Raw genomic sequence first — 21,479 nt, forward strand, 5'->3', positions numbered from 1 at the left:
ATGCCAAGAAATGGGAAAACCTAGATGAAATGGACAAAATCTAGAAAAATATAACCTTCCAAAACTGAATGAAGAAGAAGCAGAAGGCCTGAACAGACCAATAACACCTGATGAAATTGAAACAGTCATCAAAAAGCTCCCGACACACCAAAGCCCTGGTTGGTTTCACAGGAGAATTCTACAGAGCATTTAAGGGAGAGCTAACCCCCATCCTCCCCAGATTATTTCAAAAACTTCAAGAAGATGGAAGACTCCCAAACTCGTTTTATGAAGCCAACGTCATCCTAATCCCAAAACCAGATACGGACATAACAAAGAAAGAAAACTTCAGGCCAATTTCGCTGATGAACATAGATGTTAAAATCCTCCACAAAATATTGGCAAACCGCATCCAGCAATACATTAAAAAGATCATACACCATGATCAAGTGGGATTCATCCCAGGGATGCAAGGATGGCACAATATTCTCAAATCAATAAACATAATACACCACATAAACAAAACAAAGATAAAAGCCACATGATCATATCAACAGATGCAGAAAAAGCATTTGATAAGGTACAGCACCCATTTATGATAAAAACACTCAGCAAATTGGGACTAGAGGGAGCATTCCTGAACATGATAAAGGCCATATATGAGAGACCTACGGCCAACATCATACTCAATGGACAAAAACTCAGACCTTTCCCACTAAGATAAGGAACAAGACAAGGATGCCCTCTCTCACCACTCCTGTTCAACATAGTATTGGAAGTCCTAGGCACAACAATCAGACAAGAAAAAGAAATAAAAGGCATCCAAATTGGAAAGGAGGAAATGAAACTGTCACTGTTTGCAGATGACATGATAGTGTACGTGGAAAATCCTATAAACTCCACCAATGAAATTACTCGATCTAATAAATGAATTTGGCAAAACAGCTGTATACAAAGTCAATACTGAGAAATCAAGGGCATTCTTGTACACCAATAATGAAACATCAGAAACAGAAATCAGGAAAAAAATCCCATTTGATATAGCAACAAGAAAAATAAGGTACCTAGGAATAAGACTAACCAAAGAGGTAAAAGATCTGTACTCAGAAAACTACACAACACTGAAGAAAGAAATTAAGGAAGACACAAACAAATGGAAGCATGTACCATGCTCATGGATTGGAAGAATTAACATCATCAAAATGGCCATACTACCCAAAGCGAGGTGTAGATTCAAGGCAATCCCTATTAAAGTACCCATGATATATTTCACAGATATACAACAAACATTTCAGAAATTTATATGGAACCACAAACGACCCCGAATAGCTGCAGCAATTTTGAGAAAGAAGAACAAAGCAAGAGGGATCCCAATACCTCATGTCAAACTGTATTACAATGCCACTGTAATCAAAACAGTCTGGTACTGGCAGAAAAACAGGCACATGGACCAATGGAACAGAGCAGAGAGCCCAGAAATAAACCCAAGTCTCTATGGTCAATTAATATTTGACAAAGGAGGCAAGAGCATAAAATGGAGAAAAAATAGCCTCTTCAACAAATGGTTTTGGGAGATCTGGACAGCTACATGCAAAAAAATGAAACTCGATCACCAACTTACACCACACACAAAAATAAACTCAAGGTGGATAAAAGACTTAAATATAAGTCGTAACACCATAAAAGTCCTAGAGGAAAACATTGGCAGGAAAATCTCAGACATTCCAGGAAGCAACATCTTCACAGACACGTCCCCTAAAGCAAGGGACATAAAGGAAAGAATAAACAAATGGGACCTCATCAAAATAAAAAGCTTCTGCATGGCTAAAGAAAACAGCATTAAAATGAAAAGAGAACCAACAGTATGGGAAAACATATTTGCCAATGATACCTCAGACAAAGGGCTGTTCTCCAAAATATATAAAGAACTCACACGACTCCACTCCAGAAAGACTAACAACCCAATTAAAAAATGGGCAAAGGCCTTGAACAGACACTTCTCCAAGGAAGACATACAGAGGGCCCAGAGACATATGAAAAGATGCTCAGCATCACTAGCCATCAGAGAGATGCAAATTAAAACCACAATAAGGTACCACCTCACACTGGTCAGAGTGACCAACATAAACAAATCAACAACCAATGTTGGAGAGGAGGCGGAGAAAAGGAAACCCTAGTACATTGTTGGTGGGAATGCAGACTGGTGAGGCCACTGTGGAAAAGAGTATGGAATTTCCTCAGAAAACTAAAAATGGAACTGCCCTTGACCCATCAATTCCACTGCTGGGATTATACCCTAAGAACCCTGAAACACCAATCCAAAAGAACCTATGCACCCCAATGTTCATAGCAGCACAATTTACAATAGCCAAGTACTGGAAATAACCTAAGTGCCCAACAGTAAATGAATGGATCAAAAAACGATGGTACATTTACACAATGGAATTCTATGCAGCAGAGAAAAAGAAGGAGATTATACCCTTTGCAACAGCATAGATGGAACTGGAGAGCATTATGCTAAGTGAAATATGCCAGGCGGTGAGGGACAAATACCATATGATCTCACCTTTAACTGGAACATAATCAACAGAAGAAAAAAGCAAGCAAAATATAACCAGAGACATTGAAGTTAAGAACAATCGAACAATAGCCAGAGTGGAGTGGGGAGAGGATAGTGGGGAGAGGGGTTTTCCGGAACTACTATAGAGGACACAGTGATAAAACCAAGGGGGAGGGTGGAGGTGGGGTGGGAGGTGGGTTTGGCTGGGGTGGGGAGGAGGGGTGGGAGGAAAATGCAGACAACTGTAATTGAACAACAATAAAAAAAACAAGATTCTCTTCTTCCCTTTAATCTTCAGTAATGTAATTATTAGGTGCTCTTTTGTGTGCTTCCTTGGGTCCAACATCTTTGGGACTCTCTCAGCTTCCTGGACTTCCTGGAAGTTTATTTCCTTGACCAGAGTAGAGAAGTTCTCCTCCATTCATTTTCCCAATAAGTTTTCAATTCCTTGCTGTTCCTCTTCTCCTTCTGACACCCCTATGATTTGGATGTTGGAATGTTTAAAGTTGTCCTGAATGTTCCTAAGACTCTCCTCATTTTTTTGAATTCTAGTTTCTTCATTGTGTTCTAGTTGAATGTTTATTTTTTTCTTCTGGTCCCAACAGTTGTTTTCAGTCTCTGTTTCCTTCTCTTCACTGTTGGTTCCCTTTATTTCACTTTTTATAGCCTTAACTTTTTCCTCTCTTTTGTGACCATACTCTGGGGAGTGGTCCAGGAGGGAACAATGTTGACTGCTCAGCTTTGGGCTGGCTTTCAGTCATTTCCCCCACTACCCATAAGCAAAATGTGTCCTTCTGGTGCTGATTCCCAGGTGGGTGGGTTTGTGTACATCCCAAGAACCTGTGGTCTCTCCCACAAACTTCCTAGAGACTGGGATTTCCCCCACCACCTCAACTCCCAAAGGATTTTTCAGTCAGAGGCTTTGAGACTTCATTTTCCTGCACTGAAACCCTGGGTTGTGTGGTCTCTCTCGCTCCTCAGTTCATCCCTCTGGTTCATCTGTTTGGAAATGTGGGACTGCCTGCTCCCCCAGCTGACACCTGGCCTGGTCCACCTGTTGCCACCTTGCCTTGAGTCCTCTGCACCCAGCTGACAGTCTCCACCCCTTCTACTGGTGGGGATGAGTGTTTCTATGTTAACTCCTTGGTTGTTTGACTTCCCTCATTTCTGGTTGTTTTTTGTTTTTAAATTTGTTGTTGTTATTCTTTTTGTTGTTCAACCAGACAAAGTGTATACACCTGTGCCTCCATCTCAACCAGAAGTCAGAGTGTACAAGTTTTGTGGACCAGCCATGTACCTCTAAAATGTTGTGCTGTGTTAAATGTGTCTCTGCGACCCAGAAGATACCAGCTGTTGTTCCTAAAAGTGATAGCTTCGAAACATTGTTCTGCTGCTCACAAACCCTCTATGATAGCTCTGATTGGCTCCTCGAAGAATAGATGGTTGCTGGCTGACCCCTGGGTAAAGAAAGACTGAGGACGGGTGAGCCAGCCAGTTGAGGAGAGAGCACTGCCTGTGGAGAAGACCTGGTCAGCAGCCTGAGAGCGATGGCCCAGCTGCCAGGCTCCTCACAGCAGCCTTTGGATTCCCATGGATCTGTTACACTTGAGTTGTTATGTACAGTTTCTCTCTGACACCCGTGAGCACTGCCATCTCTGGACTCTTGTGAAATACTCAGTCTCACCCCCCAACAACGTTCCATCCCCGTGTGTCACCTCACACAGAGGACTCCTCTGAGCCCCAAGCATTAGGCAGTGCTCCTTTCCCACATTCCTGGACTGACCTCTCATGTTTATTTCTTTACAACCAGGACTCACATCCCTGAAGGAAAGTGCAATGAAGCCAAGGTGTTGATTTTGTTCCCTCAACAGCCAACACCTGAAACAGTGCTTTGCCCCATCCACAGAGGCTCTCCACGTGCATTGCCTTCATCGGTGGGCTTCTGTGACCTGCACAGGAAAGCCTTCTGACCTGTGTGACCAATGTCATGTGAAGTGCACATGTCATGTGCACTAGAATTTTTTAAAGCTCTCTGGGTGGTTGAAATGTGCAGCCAAAGTTGAAACACATCCATGTAGGATGGGATGCATTGGTTTCACTTCTTCTCTCTAAAGGAGAGTCAAAGAACTGGAGCCGTGGAGACAGGGTGTCTGGAGCTGCCCCACACAGCGCTCTGGAGGTGGGTGGTTGCAGGTGGATGATCACAGATTCCCCCAGGTGCTCATAGAGACTCCAGGGAATGGCTTAGGGCTCCTCACTGGTGACCTCTCCAACACCCCTGGCTCAGGTTTATCTTCAATGTATTTGGGCAGGCACCTGGGGTGGGCATTACCTGGAGACTGAATTCATGCTCCGAGGACATCTGCAGGAGGCCTGTGGTCTCTTGGTGGCTGAACATGTGCATGGCAACTGCCTTCTTCCAGGTGCTGTAAGAAAGAGCCAGGTGTCCAGAGTCCAAGACTGAGTTGGTGCTAAGAGTCCATGGGACAGATTGGGAGGCCTCTTTCAGAAAGCCTGGGACTTGTGCTGGCTTCCCCAAACTCTCTGCTGGCGAGAGAAATGAGCTTGGCATAGAGCATGAAAGAAAAGGCAGCCCAAGGAGGCTGTGAGGAAACTGGGAAGTATGAGGCTCCCGTGGGCCTCCCCAAGGGGATGCTTGTAGCACGTGGGTGTCTCTGGACATTGGCAGGAGTTGCAAAGGTTAGCGTTAGGGCCTGTAGAGGCCCTGCATTGGTAGAACGTGAAGTTAGTGTATCGTTTGTTAGAGGTAGTCCCCGAAATGTGTCTTGGAACCACTAGCATTTGCTTATCAGAACTCATGGCCCATGTGGGAAAGTGTAGAATCTGGACCAGGGTGTGGTGGTCAAGTAGATGCAGCTGGCAGTGTGGGGATGCTTTGGAATCCTCACTTAGACCCAGGGAACTCCACTGCCTTTAGGAACTTAGGAAGCAGCATCTCCTGTAATGGCCCAGGGCCTCATCCAAGCCTCCTCTGTGAGGCCTGTGTCAGCACAGGGCTGGGAAGTGGTTAAGTCTGTCTACCAAAGATAGGCATTTCCCTGATTAATGTCAGAAATGAAAAATCACGTTCATAAGAATCAGAGGTTCCATGTGCAAATGCCAACTGCAAAGTCATTTCCCATTGTTAATGGTAGCTTACTGAGGTACAATCGATATTCAACTGCACATATTTAACGTATATACCACACCCTAACCAGTGTTGCTCTGTGGGTTTGGTGTTGCTCCATGGACCCTAGGTTGCTGGTTCAATTCCTAGTCCCTTCCCTTCTCCCTGATGATAGATAAATAAATAAAGCTTTAAAGAAAGGAAGGTATAAAATTTGATAAGTGTGTACAGGGAGATAACCATGAAACCGTCACCACAGTCAGGACAGTGAGTTTACCCATCCTTCCCTGCAGTTTCCTCTGTGCCTTTGTGATCCCTACCTCCCTCCCTCTGTGCCACTCAAAGCCCCAGGCAACCACCAGTCACCTTTCTGTGTCTAGAGTTTGCATTTTCCAGAGATTATATAAATGCAGTTTTCAGTGTGTACTTTGTTGTTGTCCTGCCTATTTTCACTCAGCATAGTTATTCTGACATGCTTTCATGTTGTGTTTATCAATAGCCTCTTCCTTTTTCATTGTTGGATCTTGTTCCCTTGCATGGGCATACCACCAAGTATTTACTCATTTCTGTTGATGGACTTTTTCTTGGTCCTACTTTTTGGCTATTGCAAAAAATTCCTTTGAACACTCATGTACAAGTGTCTTCATGGATATATGTTTACATTTCTCTTGACTTATAGCTAGGAGTGGAATGGCTGGGTCACGTAGTAGGTCTGTGTTTAACTCTTGTAGGAAGCTGAGCTACTTTTCTAGAGTGATGGTACCATTTTATGTTTCCATCAGCAGTGAGGGGGACTTCCAGAGTCACCATTTTCTCACCAACGCTTGGTAGTTTAAGTCAGAAAAGTTATAATGTGTTACAGAAAACCCAAACTTCCCAACACTTTCCTACAATCCAAGTGAAAGACATTAAGTGCCTGCATGAAAACAGTAAGCTAGTGTTTTCACACAGGAGACTTCCTACATTGCTTCTTCATCTCCCATCACCAACCTTGTTGCTTTGTGTTCCACAAGCCTGTGATGGTTTTCTTAGAATGTCAGAGACACAATCACTTTGGCTGATTATTCTGATCCTACCATTGTGTTTGGCATGTAACTCTAGTTTTTCACACACATGTTTAAAAAGGTTGCATTAGGTTTTTTTTAATGTAAACATAAGTTTTTCCCCAAACAATTGCCAAAATCCTTATATTGAGAAACACAAATATTCGATGAATATTTGGGCATTAAGAAGGAAACCTGGGTGGGAGAATAATCTGTGGCACATGCCTTCATTTCTCCTTCTCTCTGTCTCTATTTTTTTGTGTGTATACAAAACACAGAGATATTGCTTCACTTGGGCAGATCCCTGACTCTACAGGGAGACACGACATCAGGAAGGGCATGGGAGTGGGTGAGGAATGTTCTACATGCAGGAAGGAAAGGAGGGTGTTCTCCCAGCATAAATGTACAGACAGGAGCTGAGCTGAATTGACGCATGCAAGCCTCCTGAGCCTCCCTCCCTGGTCACTTGCTCTTCAGGGTTCACCCCCTAGTGGGGATCTAAGTGGGGATCTAAGTGGGGACCAGGGCCAGCTAGCACAAGTGGCCAGAGAGAGAGGGAGGTAATCACTCTTGGACTCTGCTGTGGGAAGCCTGCTCAGTGCACACATCCTCTTGCCTCTGGCTGGCCCTGTCCATCCTTCCACCATCCCCACCCTGCCCAGAGGCCCACCAGGACCCAAGAAATATAGATGCAGCAACCAGGTTTCAAGTTTTTGGGGGGGAAAGCAGGGGATCAGGAGGTGCCGCTCAATTCCTCTTGTTCCTAAGCCCCAGCTGAACATGCAGAGCTCAGTGGGAGTGTGGGAGTTGGTCAGAAAGACAGAGAAGGTCAGATCAGATGAAAGTACAAGGTGAGGGGCAGGGGAAGGGCGAGGATGTGCATGCACACTTGGGGGAGGCACCAGGCACTCACAGGTTGTGGCAGCACTGCAGCTGATCAGGTTTTTGTCCATTGGTGGAAGGCAGCATGCTCATGTCACCATGTCGTTGTCAGGGGACTTGTCCTGGGCTGTGTGGTCTGCAATCTCCTTCTGTGACATGATGCACTAAATCTCTGTGAAAATGTTCCTGAAAGCTTCCTGTACAGTGGTGGCGTCAAAGGGAGAGGTCTGGCAGAAAGACAACGTGTTCTCTGCAAAGGCAGGGGCCTCGTCAGTGGGCACGGCCTGCAGATGGCACAAGTCGCCCTGTTGGCCACCAACATGATGATGATGTTGCTGTCAGCATGGCCACCCAGCTCCTTCAGCCAGCGCTCCACATTCTCCTGTGTCAGGTGCTTGGTGATGTCATATACCAACAGCACACCCACTGCATTGCAGTAGTACGTGGAGGTGATGGTGCAGTTTCCCTACTGGCCCGCAGGGTCCCAGACCTCAGCCTTGATGGTTTTGCCATCCACCTGTATACTGCAGGAGGAAAACTCCATGCCAATGGTGCTCTTGTTCTCTAGGTTGAACTCCTTGTGGGTGAAGCGGTCCAGCAGGTTGCTCTTCCCCACACCCACGTCACCCATGAGCCCCACTTTGAATAGGTAGTCATGCTAGCCTTCCCAGGTCCCATGTCCTTGCATACCAGCCCATTTCTCATTTTCTCTTGGAACACACAGTAGGAGTGCCACAAAGCAGAAATTTGCAATATGGAGCTCTGATACAGATGCAGAGTCAGGAGGGGGTGGGATGGGACAGAGATGGAGTAGCCAACAGTGGCAGATGGCCCTCCTCTTAGCAGCATGGCCCAGTTCATCTTGCAAACCTGGTTGCTCATAAGCCACCATCTGCTCTCAGAGACAATCAACAAGACAAAAGGCAGTGCACAGCCTTTGCCACCATTAGTCAAGCTCAGTTCCTCAGTCCCACATGCAAGACACCTCCAGCCCGTCCATGGTGTCTAAGGATATTCAGACCTGAAAATACCAGTCACTGGGTATCCATTGAGTGTGAACTAGGCAGGATCACACAAGGGGCTGGGAGGACTTTGAAAGCAGACCATAGATAGGATGCCACAACTTCTAGGTTCACCACCCTGTGCCCAGCTCCTCCTGTGACACAGGCCTCTTTCTGTTCTGGGAGATGCAGAAGGGGACCATTAGCGCAAGGCAGAAGTGAGCCATAGCTTTTAAGAAGCCTCAGCTGTGGGCACAGGAGCCTCAATCACAACATTCTTCTCACCAGGAACCCACTCCCCACATGCTCTCCACATCTCCACACACTGCCTATTGTTCAAGACCCCAGCCTGTCCCCAACACCCACCTTCCCAGGAATAATTCTCTGACCCCACCAGCGCAGCAGTGCCAGACGTTAGTGTGAGGATTCTACACACACCATCTCATTGCATCCCTACAACCATCTATAGACAGGTACCATTTCCCCATAAGGGGACACTGAAGCTCTGAGAGTTAAATTTGCTCTCATGGCATACAAGGGACAGAGATAGTAATGAAACTCATGTCTATATGAATCAAAAACCTGTGATCTTAACCACTTTCCATGTGATGCCACATCCACTTCAGAAAAGGGGCTCACCCACTCTGCTGACCCACAGTGGTCCAGACCGGTCCCACCTAGTTGGGCTCCTTCATCAGCTTGTACAAAGAAGTGTGTGTATGGATGACATCTTCCATCTCCTCACTTCTTTGAGAGACCTATGGCATATGGCGAGGTGTACGTAGTGATGAAACATTGGTTCGTTCATTGTGGTTGGATTCAGACAACAAAGAAAAGGAGTTAAAATGTGCTCAATATCAGACAGTGTACTTTCCAGAAATTAATTTACCCAGCCCTAATCTTATCGGCTCTATGAAAATGCTTCATGACAGGTACTGTCACCTTTGGTACACACAGTTTCTTTCTCTCTTAGGCCGGTTACAATGGAGTGACTCATCCACTGCCTCCCATCACGTGAGCAGTGGAACCTGGGATGTCCACACACCCATTTCCCAGTGGTGCTGCATTCTCGCCGCACTTAATTGGCTTTCTGATTTCACAGTTAAATCTGGTTCCAAATGGCAGCCTTTCATGGCATCCACTATCTTTGTGTTTCATTTTGTTTTGAGAGTGTGCTTTGAGTAATTTCAGGTCACTAAGTAGATCTAGAAGAGATGAGATGCACAGGAACAGTTTTGGCCTCCCATCAATGAATACAGACCGTCCATTTACAGACTACAGACTGTGAGGAGGAAGGTGGGCCCCCCCCCCGCCCCAGACAGAAAACTGGGTCCAGAAGGAATATAAAGGCAGAGGCATGTGGTACAGAGCCACCGTCAGGGAAAGACTCACTCTTAGTGACTGTCACTGAGTTGGTGTCGTTCCTCCTAAGATGAAGCTGCTGCTGCTGTGTCTGGGGCTGACCCTGGTCTATGCCCACCACCAAGGGAGCCATGATGTTGTGACATGCAACTTGGACATGTCACAGGTAAAGTCGGGTGGGGGGGAAGGGACTATAGACTTCGGAGTGGTTTGGGGTATTCTGAAGTGAAGAGGCCCTCCTGGAGAGTGAGGGTTTTTGATGTTAGACCAAGGGGGTGGTTTCTGACCTTGGAACAAATACAGTTGTACCATGTGGAAAGATGACAACCCTCAGGGACCTCCGTTCTCACTGCAGGGACAGTAGAAAGAGACCTATATGGGGTGCCAGTCCACCTGCGTTCTAAATCCATTTTACATTACCACTATGAGGCCTGGCCCAGAGCCAGAGTTCAAGGAGACAGGGTTCATGCAGTGTTTCATCTCTTCTTTTCTCTCCCAATCACTTTACTGATTTATTGCAGATTTCAGGGGAGTGGCACAACATTCTCTTGGCCTCGGACGTGAAGGAAATGATAGAAGAAAATGGTACCATGAGATTGTTTCTGGAATATATCCAGGCCTTGGATAACTCTTCTCTGTTAATTAAGTGTCATAAAAAGTAAGTATGGCAATTTTGCTTCTGGAAAGAAGCTGGGTATCACCTTGGAGTTTTACACACACACACACACACACACACAATCATGCACATTCCTGTGTGCACTTCCACTGTGGGCCTATGTCCAAATCAGAGTCCCTTCTCAGGCACTGACCCTCGACTTGATCAACCTGAAGATTTCTAGACTCAGAGATAAGAATTGCTGACAAGAATAGGTTTAACTGGGAGTAGAGGAGTTAGGGCAGAGGGGTCCCGAATCATATGTAGTGTGACAATGTAGTTTAGGGAAGAGCATAGGATGGGGATCAAGAGCCTGGCTCTCTCGTGAAACTATCTTTTACTAGTTGTGTGAACTAGAAATTTTATTGCTTTCCACTCCAATTGCCCCTTGGGTAAAAGAAAATGATCATAATTGTCTGCTATGGGTTTTTTCTTTTTTGTGTGAGGTTTGAGTGAGGCAATGTTTGTACAGCATTTGTCTGAGATGCTGACACATCTGAGCCTTCAGCCAAGTATGTAGACAGGTAGCTGTGTCAGTAGTGATAGTGGGAAGTGGTGGGAGAGGAATAGTAGTACCAGTAGTTGACTCATTCTTAAAGTAGCAATAAAGTACAACAGGAAAATAAAAGTTGTTCCAATGTAATACCAAAGGTTTTTAATAGTTTGTTGAAATGGGACTCTCAGTTTACAGGTAGAGTGGGAGGGAGCAAGCCCCTGGTATCTCACAGGCACCAATCAGCTCATTCTGTCTCCCAGGATTGATGGAGCATGTGCTGAACTTACTTTCATTTGTGATGAAACAGAAGAGAAGGGTGTATATAGTGTTACCTGTAAGTACACATTTTAAAAAGTCTTTGTAAATTCTACTTCCAACTGCAAGAAATTGACTAAATCCCAATATCTTCAGGATGGAGATCAATTTTGGATTAATCCTATTTGGGTACTATACATGAGGCCATTGAATAGCCAATAATCTCTAACTATTTGGGGGAACCTTGTGTGTAAAAGCCAAGGCCTGGCATATAACCATGAGCATAAGATGGCCATGTGGTCATATGTACCCCTGGCAACAAAAGAAAACTGGCCCACTAAAGAAGTAAATTGTTTGGAGAGCTTCTGATTCAACACCCACTGTGATGTTGCTGGACAAGGTGCCACTATGTAATACCAGTGGGGCTCCTAGACAGGACAGAGACACACAGTTGGCAGACATGACCGAGGGAGGGTGGTGGGCCTCAGGGAAAGTACTATAATGACAGGAGCAGCTGTGGCTCAATTTTCTACCACTAGGAATCAAGGTAGCACGGGTTGTCATTTCCACTCTTAGAAGTCACCAGATGAAGCCCCAGAGGCAAATGGAAGGCTTTAATATCACTTTCACCTTTCCAGGATATGCACTTGAATTAGTTTTTGTAAAAGGAAATATTTAAAGATTTCACTTGCTTGCCATGGACCTAAGAAGTGCTGACTTGGTTTCTGTTTCCTCTACAGACGAGGGATACAATACGTTTCGCATAATTGAAGCAGTCTACAATGAATATCTTATCCTTTATGCCTTGAATTTCAATAACGAGGAAAAAACCCAACTGATGGGGCTTAAAGGTAGAGTATCCTCATGCTGATATTCACCTTGGAGTGGGCTGCAGATACAAAGATTGTCCCATTCTTCTCCTGTGCCCACTGTACTCCCCTGAAGAGAGGTGCTCACCGTGCGTAACGCCCAGGCTCGGTGATGGGAAGGTGATGAGATCTCTCACCATGCAGAAGGACATCCTAAAAATGTCAAAGTCAACACCAGCTAAAGCCCCTCCCTCACTTCCGCCTAAGCACCAGTCAGTACCATCCATCCCCATCATGTGTCCCCTCTGCCCCAACAGCCTCCATGACCAACACAAAGTCACAGCCATAACTGTCACTCTTCCCACAGCCCGAAACCCAGATGTGCGTCCAGAACTCAAGAAAAGGTTTGAGGAACTTGGCAGAAACCGTGGAATTCCACAGGAAAACATCCTGGATGTAAGCGAGGATGGTAAGTTTAGCTCTCTCTGGTTTGCTCTTCCTAAGCCCCTGTGTTACTGATTGGAGAAAAGCAAGAGAAGGTAACACCTCCAATGGGTCCCCTCTGTCCTATCCCAGAAAATGATTCAGGTTCTGGCTGGGAAATAAGGGGCTGGTTGTTAACTGTGCTCTTTTCTGCCTCTGCAGACCCCTGTTCCGAGTTACGAGGGAGCCCTGGTGCCCAGGACTCCAGGTGGGTGATGTCTGATGGGGCAGGGGTGACCCAAGGTTACTGCCCTCCAAAACCAGCAGCACTTCATGCCCAAAGATTATAATACAGACATTTGGTGAGGAAGCTTGTGGGGTGAGCTTGAAATTTGGAGTTGGGGGTTGTGGTTCAGCAGCCACTCCTTCATGAGCTTTAGAGCAGATGACCTCACACTGAAAGGAGGAAACAACTATGTGCACCTCACAGGGTCACTGAGTGGATTCCCTGCTGCTGAGAAGGCCTCAGGAATTGATAATGTCCTAAAGTCATTAACACTTAAAATGTGAAATAGGGCAAGAGTACCAGGGTGTGAGCATAAATCCCAAACACACTTCTGGGATTGGCTCGTCTTCCAAGGCCAGAATCAGGGGTCTCCCCCTCCCATTTCCGGTAATACTGTCTTCCTTCAATTTCTGCACATCCTTCACTTCTGACCTGGAAATCGATCTGTGTGACCTTCCCGTTGTGCTACACCTGCAAAATAGGCCCTGAATTTCCTCATGTGTTTCCTCCTGCAGCTATATTGTGGGGCTTTTTTCAGGTAACATAAGGAAAATCTTAGCATGTGGCACTTGCATAAAGCCAGCATTTCATAATGGTACCTATGATGTTGCCATTCTTTCTTGACTTATCAAACATTCTGTAAAACCCTTAAGCTGAAAATGGTAGAACCAGCCTGGGGTCGTCCACTGGGGCCTCCACTGAGTGCTCTGTGTTGTTTGCAGACTCAGTACAAGGACGTGTAAGCCGGGAACAGTAATAGAAAAGGAAATGTCATTGTCCCAGTGTCCTCTTTCCCCTACTCTGGCAAGTAGCCTGGGTGAGAGAGCAGGCTGTTACCTGCATCTTCACCATTGTTCTCTGTAATGGAAACTCTCTTTGCCTTCAGTTCAGTCCAGGAAGTGCTTAATGAGTTTCTGCCTGCTCTCTCTCCTCTGCTTATTTAGGTCCGAGTGAATGCTTCCTTCCACGGGCCCCATGTCTTCTTGTGACTGGAGCTGTGACCTGATTTCCAGCACCGTCGTTCAGGAAGGCATTATCTCTGAATCTTCAGGATTTTCTCTACATGTCTAGAAACTCAACTCTCCAAATATCAAAGGTTTTCTCCAAATTTCCAACTCTCCATGCCATTCCCAGGAGAACTCTACGGTGAATAATACACTCTTCTAGCTGCTCAATAAATCAAACATCTTGCAGTCAGTTGTGTGACCTTCTTTGTGCAAGTGAGAGACCTGGTGCTGACAGCAGACCAATGAGGGGCTCCTTGGCCCTGTTCCCATAACATTCCTCTAGGTTCTTAGAATCTTCCTGGTTTGAGGATTCTCACACCTCCACAGTCATTCTCCATCCCTCTGACCACTGCCTGCCCTTTGATTTGCCTGCTTCTTAGTGACCCGATAAAGCCAATAAGAAGCTCCTCCACAGTGTGCCCCATCCTGGAATTCTCCTTCTCAGGGCAGCACTGAGAGATAGATGCTCTGAGGCTGACCCAGTGTGCCACGTGTGAGGGCCCGGCCTCTACACCCAGCTTCTCTACACCCCCCAGGCTAGGAGGGAGTGGGTGTCAGAAAACCTCCTTCACTGCCACTGGTATCTACTGTGCACATCTTCCGTGAGATGCTAGTGTCCCTAAATGTATTAAGAATATAAAGTTCAATTCAAATTGGGGTGGAGGACCCTTCCCATTCTGTACAGGTGCCCTGTCAGTGTAACAGTACCTTTGCTGGGCAGGGCTACCTTGATGGTTCTCACTGATATGGAAGCCACAGGACTTGAATAACATTGTTTTCTCCTGGGTATGTAACACTTCATCTTAAGACCAGAAACAGTAAAACATTTCCCTTGGGAAGGAGATCCTCCCCCCAGCCCATCCCCTACTCAAGACCATTTGTACAAGATTGCACTATGTCCATCCCACTGATGCTCTATTTCCTAACAGATTTCATTATCAGCAACATAAATGCCAATTTCCCTCAACAAGTAAAGGGAATGTACTAGATCTATATTACAATTGTTTCAACTCAAAACAATTGCTGAAGGACACATACAGGCAGCATGATGCCATTCACATAATTGGTAAATAACACAGAGAACAATGGGAAACATCATTTGTGGACCCCTGTGCATGTGATAATGCAGAGCTTCTCAGAACGTGCACACTAATCACCTGGGGACCCTGATGAACTGGGAGCTCTGGGTGAGAAGGTCTTGGTGGCGTGTGAGACTGTGCTTTCTAATAGGCTCCCAGACATGCCTGTGCTCTGTACCTTGGGTGGGGTGACTGGGGTGAAGGGACACTGTGCTTCTTACCTTCTTTATTTTCAAAAGATTTTATTCAGTTTTAGAGAGAAGGTAAGAGAGGGAGAAAGAGAGAGAGAGAAACATCAGTGTGAGGTTGCCTCTCATGTACCCCTTACTGGGGACCTGACTTGCAACCCAGGCATGTGCCCTGACTGGGTATAGAACTGGTGACCCTTTTGTTCTCAGGCCAGCACTCAATCCACTGAACCTCACCAGCCAGGGCTCCTTGCCTCCTTCAGTGCATCAATGCCTTGGATTATTTTGCTTTACCTGGCTGGTGAAATCTCTCAGCTGTACTCCTGGACTCCCATAACTTTTATATATTGTAGCCCACAAGTGGTTGTTAAAATAAGTGATTCCACGAAGACATGAGGGCTGGCACCTCCGATTCCACTGTCTTATTCATGTCAACCCAGGTCGGTGATTATTTCATGGAAAGACACACAAGGAGAAAGACACTGAATTTCAAACCTGTACTTTGATTTTCTGGGATATCGAATAAAACCAGGAATCGAATGAAAGTTATGGTGAAATCAGCCTTCAATGGGAGCGATGCTACTGTTTCTTGGTGCACTTTTCTCAGGGATGGAGGGCCAGGCTCACAGTCTAGGCCCATGGGGTATTTCCCATCATGACATTTAAATGCTACGTTTTTTCTTTTTTTGTTTAGTTCTGTATTGCCCTACTATCACCTCGCTGTCCATCAACACATTATTAGGATGGAAAATAAATTGAGTTGGTTAAAGAAAGAGAAGCAAACCTGTTGGTAAGAGCACTGCAGAATAAATCCCAAACACTGGCCAGCATGAATGGGATTCCTCACTAGGTCATCCATGCTCAGTTCCTTCTGAGAGTTCCCTCTGCCTGTGCACCAGAAATACAGTGAGGAAGCTCTGGTCTTGGCATCCAGTTAGACGGGAGAAATGGGTCCTGAAGTAGTTTCCTGACTGTGCTGGAACAAATCACTAGGAACTAAGAGGCCAAAACACCGAGTTTATTGTCCTTCAGATCTGGAGGTCAACGTATGACACGTGATTCCCTGGACCAAAACCAATGAGCCCCGTGTCTGTCAGCACACTCAGATCATCTTCTGTGTCCTTTCTTAGAGTGTAACATTTTCTCCTTGGTAGTTTTCTTCTGCATTTTGGTTTTTAATTGCTATGTACCTTCTCCAGTTTGTTTGTTTCACAGTGTAAAATTTGTATGTTTGAATAAGCCAGCTGGACTCAGTTTAGAGGAACCCAATTTTGTTGGCAACTTCCAAATGATCATATTCGGAAGGCAGGTGAACATATCCCTTCTTCTTTCCATCAGGTCTGAGCAGGCTGTTTGCCTTGGCCACATCAGTGTTGTAGAGCTCCCTCACAGCCTGTTTGCCTGGTACTTGTTGGCCTTGACACCCACAATGGACACAAGTGTGCCGTTGTCTTCTGTCTTCATCAAGGCTCCCTTGGTGGACAGGGGGACACGATGATGGCAGAGTGGTGAAGCCTGTTTCACCTGGGGGCGGAGACATAGGCTGCCTCCTGAGCCACAGTGTTGGACCAGGGAAAGGTCGATGGCATGCTGATGTCCTTCGTGTGTGGCTTTTTACGCCTTTCAACTCTGCTTTCTTTGCCTTCAAAGCCTTTGCTTTGGCTTTGGCTTTGGAAGGAGCAGTAGCTTCCTTTTCCCTGTGAGCACCATGGTCATGAAAAGGCTGTTTGTTTTTTAATAATTAGTTTTTATCATGAGTTTTTTGCTCCTATGGAGAAATTCTATTGATTTTTACAAGTTGAATACTTTAGCAACGTTGATGAATTTTTCAGTAATTGTAATGAAATTAGTTCCAATACTTTGTGGGCTCTTGGTTTTATACGTATATGGTCATATTGTTGCAAATAATGCAAAAGTACCTGTTTTGACACTTCGGCTTCTCTCTATCTTTTTTCTCTTCTCTTTGTAACTTTAGCCAGAACCAACAGGGATACTTAAATATTGAAACCATAGTTTGTATCCAAAAATTGGTATAGAACTAAGACCCATCCCACTGACGATTTTCCCATTGCCTGTGAGCCGAGATATTTGCCATCAACACGATATTAGGAACAGTATTTTCTACCCCAATGGAGCAAATTTACAAAAGTTTTATTCACAAAAACAATCCATTCCTCTTAGTAATATATCTCTGTTTCAAAAAAAAATTGTACTCAATCCTCTATTTTGAATTTTACCTATAATGTGGAAATGTTCTTTCTCTATTACTGTGTTAGTGCTTACATAATACTTTACATTTGCCTCTTGTGCGGCACGATGAAAAATGTGGGTATTTCCCCCCCAGGTCTCCAGAGAAGCACTTTGCTGGCCCCTTCTCTTTACTGTGGCTGTTCTCCTGCCTGCTCTTTGCTTGGGAGATTTGTGCTACACTGTCCCCCAAACATGAGTTTGTCAAGTTGGGACCCTCAGAGTGCCTTCCATAAAGTGAACATTAAAGTATTTAATTGTGAGATTCAGGACATATTATTTTTGAAAACTATATTTATCTATGTATTGAAAAAACCGAAAGGAGGGAGAAGGTGAGGGAGAGAAACATGGATGTGAGGAGAAACATTGATCGGTTGCCTCTCATATGTATCCTGACTGGGAACAGAAACTGCACTTGGGCACGTGTCCTCACCGAGAATCAAACCAGTGACCTTTTGTTTTGCAGGATGAGGCCCAGAAATTGAGCCAAGACACTCATCAGGGCTCAGGAAATCCTTTTAAGTTGCCTTCCTACTGCTCCCCTTGAATGACTTCAAGTTCAATGGAGGATACTTAGATAAATGTCAAATAAACTTCCAGTGTAAATGTCAAACCATAAGGCTATCTAACATTTCAAGAGCAACAAGGGAGACTCCATATCTCCCTTTCCCAGCTTCAGAGACTCTGCCAGTTGAGTCTCTGGTCCCAGGACACACTGAAGTTGAAACTGTCTACTCCTAGAGCAGACCCATTAACAAGACACCAGCTGTTGTCCTTTTCTCAAAAAGAAATATATTTTATGGATTATGCTACTATAGTTGTCCCATTTCCCCCCATTTCTTCCACTCCGCCCTTCACAAGCCCTGCTCCTTGCATTTCCCCACCCCCTTAGTTCAAGCCCATGGGTTGTACATATAAGTTTTTTGTCTTCTCCATTTCCTCTACTATTCTTAACATGCCCCTGTCTGTTTTCTACCTACCATTTATGCCACTTACTGCCTCTACCTTTTCCCGCATTTTCTCCTCCCTTTGCCCCTGATAACCCTCCATGTGATCTCCATTCTGTGATTCGGTTCCTGATCTACTTGTTTGCTCAGTTTGGGTTTTTTTAGCTTCAGTTGTTGATAGTTGTGAGCTTGTTGTCATTTTAATGTTCATACTTTTTGTCTCCTTTTTTTTCTGAGATAAGTCTCTTTAACATTTCCTATAATAAATGCTTAGTGATAATGAACTCCTTTAACTTGACCTTATATGGGAAGCACTTTACCTGCCCTTCCATACTACATGATAGCTTTGCTGGAAAGAGTCATCTTGGATGTAGATCCTTCCTTTCATGGCTTTTGAATACTTCTTTCCAGCCCCTTCTTGCCTGTAAGGTATCCTTTGACAAATCATGTGATGATCTTATGGGAATTACTTTGTCGGTAACTGTCTCCTTTTGTCTTGCTGCATTTAACATTCTCTTCTTCCTGAGGGAGTGCAAGTCACACTAACACAATCCAGGACCTATCTGGAAATACAGCTAAATACTGAAGAAATTACTAAGAACAAACAACTGAACAAGAGCAAGAGAAAGCCTCAAAACCTTGTACACACAGAAGAACCAGCTCCAACACAACCTGCCCACACCTGCAAAACAGAAAACAAGAGGTGGGGGAAAGACTGACCCTCAGATAACCAGATGGTGCGAAAGACCCACCAAAGAAAGACCCAACGAGAACCAAAAACCAAAGACATACACAGAGCCAACATAAACCACAGCCCAAGATCAGTAATATTGGGAGATCAACGAGACCACTGTGCCACTGAATCTCACAGGTATTCTACCACAGAAGTTTACACCATAAACCCAGGGGGTCAGAACAGAGCAACTTAAGAAGCAGAGGCTAACAGGAAGAGTCTCACAAACAATGGGAAGACACAGAAACAATCCCCAAATGAAAGGAAAGGGGGAAGTCTCAGAAACAATGCTAAATGAAAGAGACGCAATTCAACTATCAGATATCCAGGTCAAGGAATTGGTTATAAGGAAGCTTAATGAGCTCACACAGAATGACCGAAAACCACAGGGAAAGTACAATGAACTCACTGCAAACTAGATCAACATGAAAAAGGAAATAGAATCTATCAACAAGGACCAAGAGGAAATGAAGAATGCAATTCTGAACTGAAGAACACAGTGGAAGGGATCAAAAGCAGGCTTGATGAAGCAGAGGATCGGATCAGCGAACTGGAGCACAAGGTAGAAAAAAAACACCCACAATGAGCAAAAAAGGGAAAAGAGGCTCAGAAAGACTGAAGAGTAGTTAAGGGAAATGCAGGACAACATGAAACGTAATAATAGCCATATAATAGGGATACAAGAAGGAGAAGAGGAAGAGCAAGGGATAGAAAACCTGTTTGAAAAAGTAATCATGGGAAATTTTCCTAATTTGATGAGAGAAAAAGTCACACAAACTCAGGAATCACAGAGAGTCCCAATGAAGAGGAACCCAAAGAGGCCCACTGTGAGACACATCATAATTAAAATAGCAAAATTCCGAGACAAAGAAAGAACCTTAAAGGCAGCAAGGGAGAAACAGGAAGTAACATCTTTAGGAGCCCCGATACGGTTAGCAACTGACTTCTCAATGGAAGTGCTCCAAGCCACAAGAGAATGGCAGAAAATATTCCAAGTAATGAGAACCAGAGGCCTCCTACCAAGACTACTTTACCCAGCAAGGCTCTCAATCAAGATGGAAGGCCAAATAAGGAGTTTCCCAGACAAAAGAAGTCTAAAAGAATATACCTCCACCAAACCAGCTCGGCAAGAGATGCTAAAGGGACTGCTTTAAGGAAAGGAAGGAAGAGACAGAGAGAGAGAGAGAGAGGAACACAGGTACAAAAAAACGGCAATGAATAAGTACCTATCAATAATAACCTTAAATGTAAATGGATTAAATGCTCCAATGAAATGACATAGAATAGCTGAATGGATAAGAAAGCATGACCCACACATATGCTGCCTACCAGAGACCCACCTCAGGACAGAAGACCTACACAGACTGAAAGTGAAGGTCTGGAAACAAATTTTCCAAGCAAATGGACAGGGGAAAAAAGCAGGGGTAACAATACTCATATCAGACAAAATAGACTTCAAAAAAAAAGGCCATAAAAAGAGACGCAGAAAGTCACTTCATAATACTCAAAGGAAGAATCCACCAAGAAGACATAAACATTGTAAATATAAGTGCTCCCAACATAGGAGCACCCAAATACAAAAAGAAAATCTTGGAGGACTTCAAGAAAGATATTGACAGCAACACAATTATACTAGAGGATTTTAACACCCCACTGACAAAGATGGACAGATCTTCCAAACAAAATATCAACAAAGACATTGTGGAGTTGAATAATATCCTACATGAAATGGACTTAACTGATATATAGAGAGCCTTTCATCCCAAAGAAGCACAATACACATTCTTTTCAAATGCACATGGAGCATTTTCAAAGATAGACCACATGATAGTGCACACAACAAGCCTCAAGAAGTTGAAGAAAATTGAAATCATATCAAGCATTTTCTCTGACCACAAGGGACTGCAACTAGAAACAAATCTCAAGGAAAAAACACCAAAACACTCAAAAACGTGGCGATTGAAAGCATGCTATTAAACAATGAATTGGTAAAGAATGAGATTAGGGAAGATATCAAAAAGTTTCTAGAAATAAATGAAAATGAACTCACAACAATCCAAAACCAATGGGTCACAGTAAAGGCAGTCCTGAGAGGGAAGTTCATAGCAATACAGGCCTACCTAAAAAGAATAGAAACATTTCAAATGAACAACCTAACCCTACACCTACAAGAACTCGAGGAACAACAACAGAGACAACCCAGAGCAAGTACAAGGAAGGAAAAAACCAAGATCAGAGCAGAATTAAATGACATAGAGACTAAAAGCACACTTCTAAGGATCAATGAATCCAGGAGCCAGTTCTTTGAAAAGATAAACAAAATTGACAAGCCCTTAAGCAAGCTCATCAAGAAAAAAAGAGAGAGGACCCAAATAAACACAATCAGAAGTGAAAGAGGAG

The 21,479-nt window shown here is 44.5% G+C and overlaps 1 protein-coding gene and 1 pseudogene across 1 annotated transcript; one reads left to right on the forward strand and one right to left on the reverse strand.

Moving 5' to 3' along the window:
- Positions 1-7,618: 7,618 nt before the first annotated feature.
- Positions 7,619-8,591, reverse strand: LOC112306494 (ras-related protein Rab-11B pseudogene; annotated as a pseudogene).
- Positions 8,592-9,948: 1,357 nt separating this feature from the next.
- On the forward strand, positions 9,949-14,075 carry LOC123479893 (major allergen Equ c 1). The gene is made up of 7 exons (XM_045196669.3): positions 9,949-10,120; positions 10,476-10,612; positions 11,366-11,439; positions 12,101-12,211; positions 12,537-12,638; positions 12,815-12,860; positions 13,823-14,075. Exons 1-7 carry the CDS (start codon positions 10,025-10,027, stop codon positions 13,830-13,832), a joined length of 576 nt encoding a protein of 191 aa, XP_045052604.2. The 5' UTR covers positions 9,949-10,024; the 3' UTR covers positions 13,833-14,075.
- Positions 14,076-21,479: the final 7,404 nt, after the last annotated feature.

This window comes from Desmodus rotundus, chromosome 1, assembly GCF_022682495.2.
Source record: "Desmodus rotundus isolate HL8 chromosome 1, HLdesRot8A.1, whole genome shotgun sequence".
NCBI classification, from domain to species: domain Eukaryota; kingdom Metazoa; phylum Chordata; class Mammalia; order Chiroptera; family Phyllostomidae; genus Desmodus; species Desmodus rotundus.

Coding starts and splice junctions, on each gene's coding strand:
- LOC123479893 (XM_045196669.3), top strand. CDS start 10,025: ATGAAGCTGCTGCTGCTGTGTCTGGGGCTGACCCTGGTCTATGCCCAC. Junction 11,440..12,100: donor GGGTGTATATAGTGTTACCT/GTAAGTACACAT, acceptor TTTCCTCTACAG/ACGAGGGATACAATACGTTT. Junction 12,639..12,814: donor CCTGGATGTAAGCGAGGATG/GTAAGTTTAGCT, acceptor CTGCCTCTGCAG/ACCCCTGTTCCGAGTTACGA.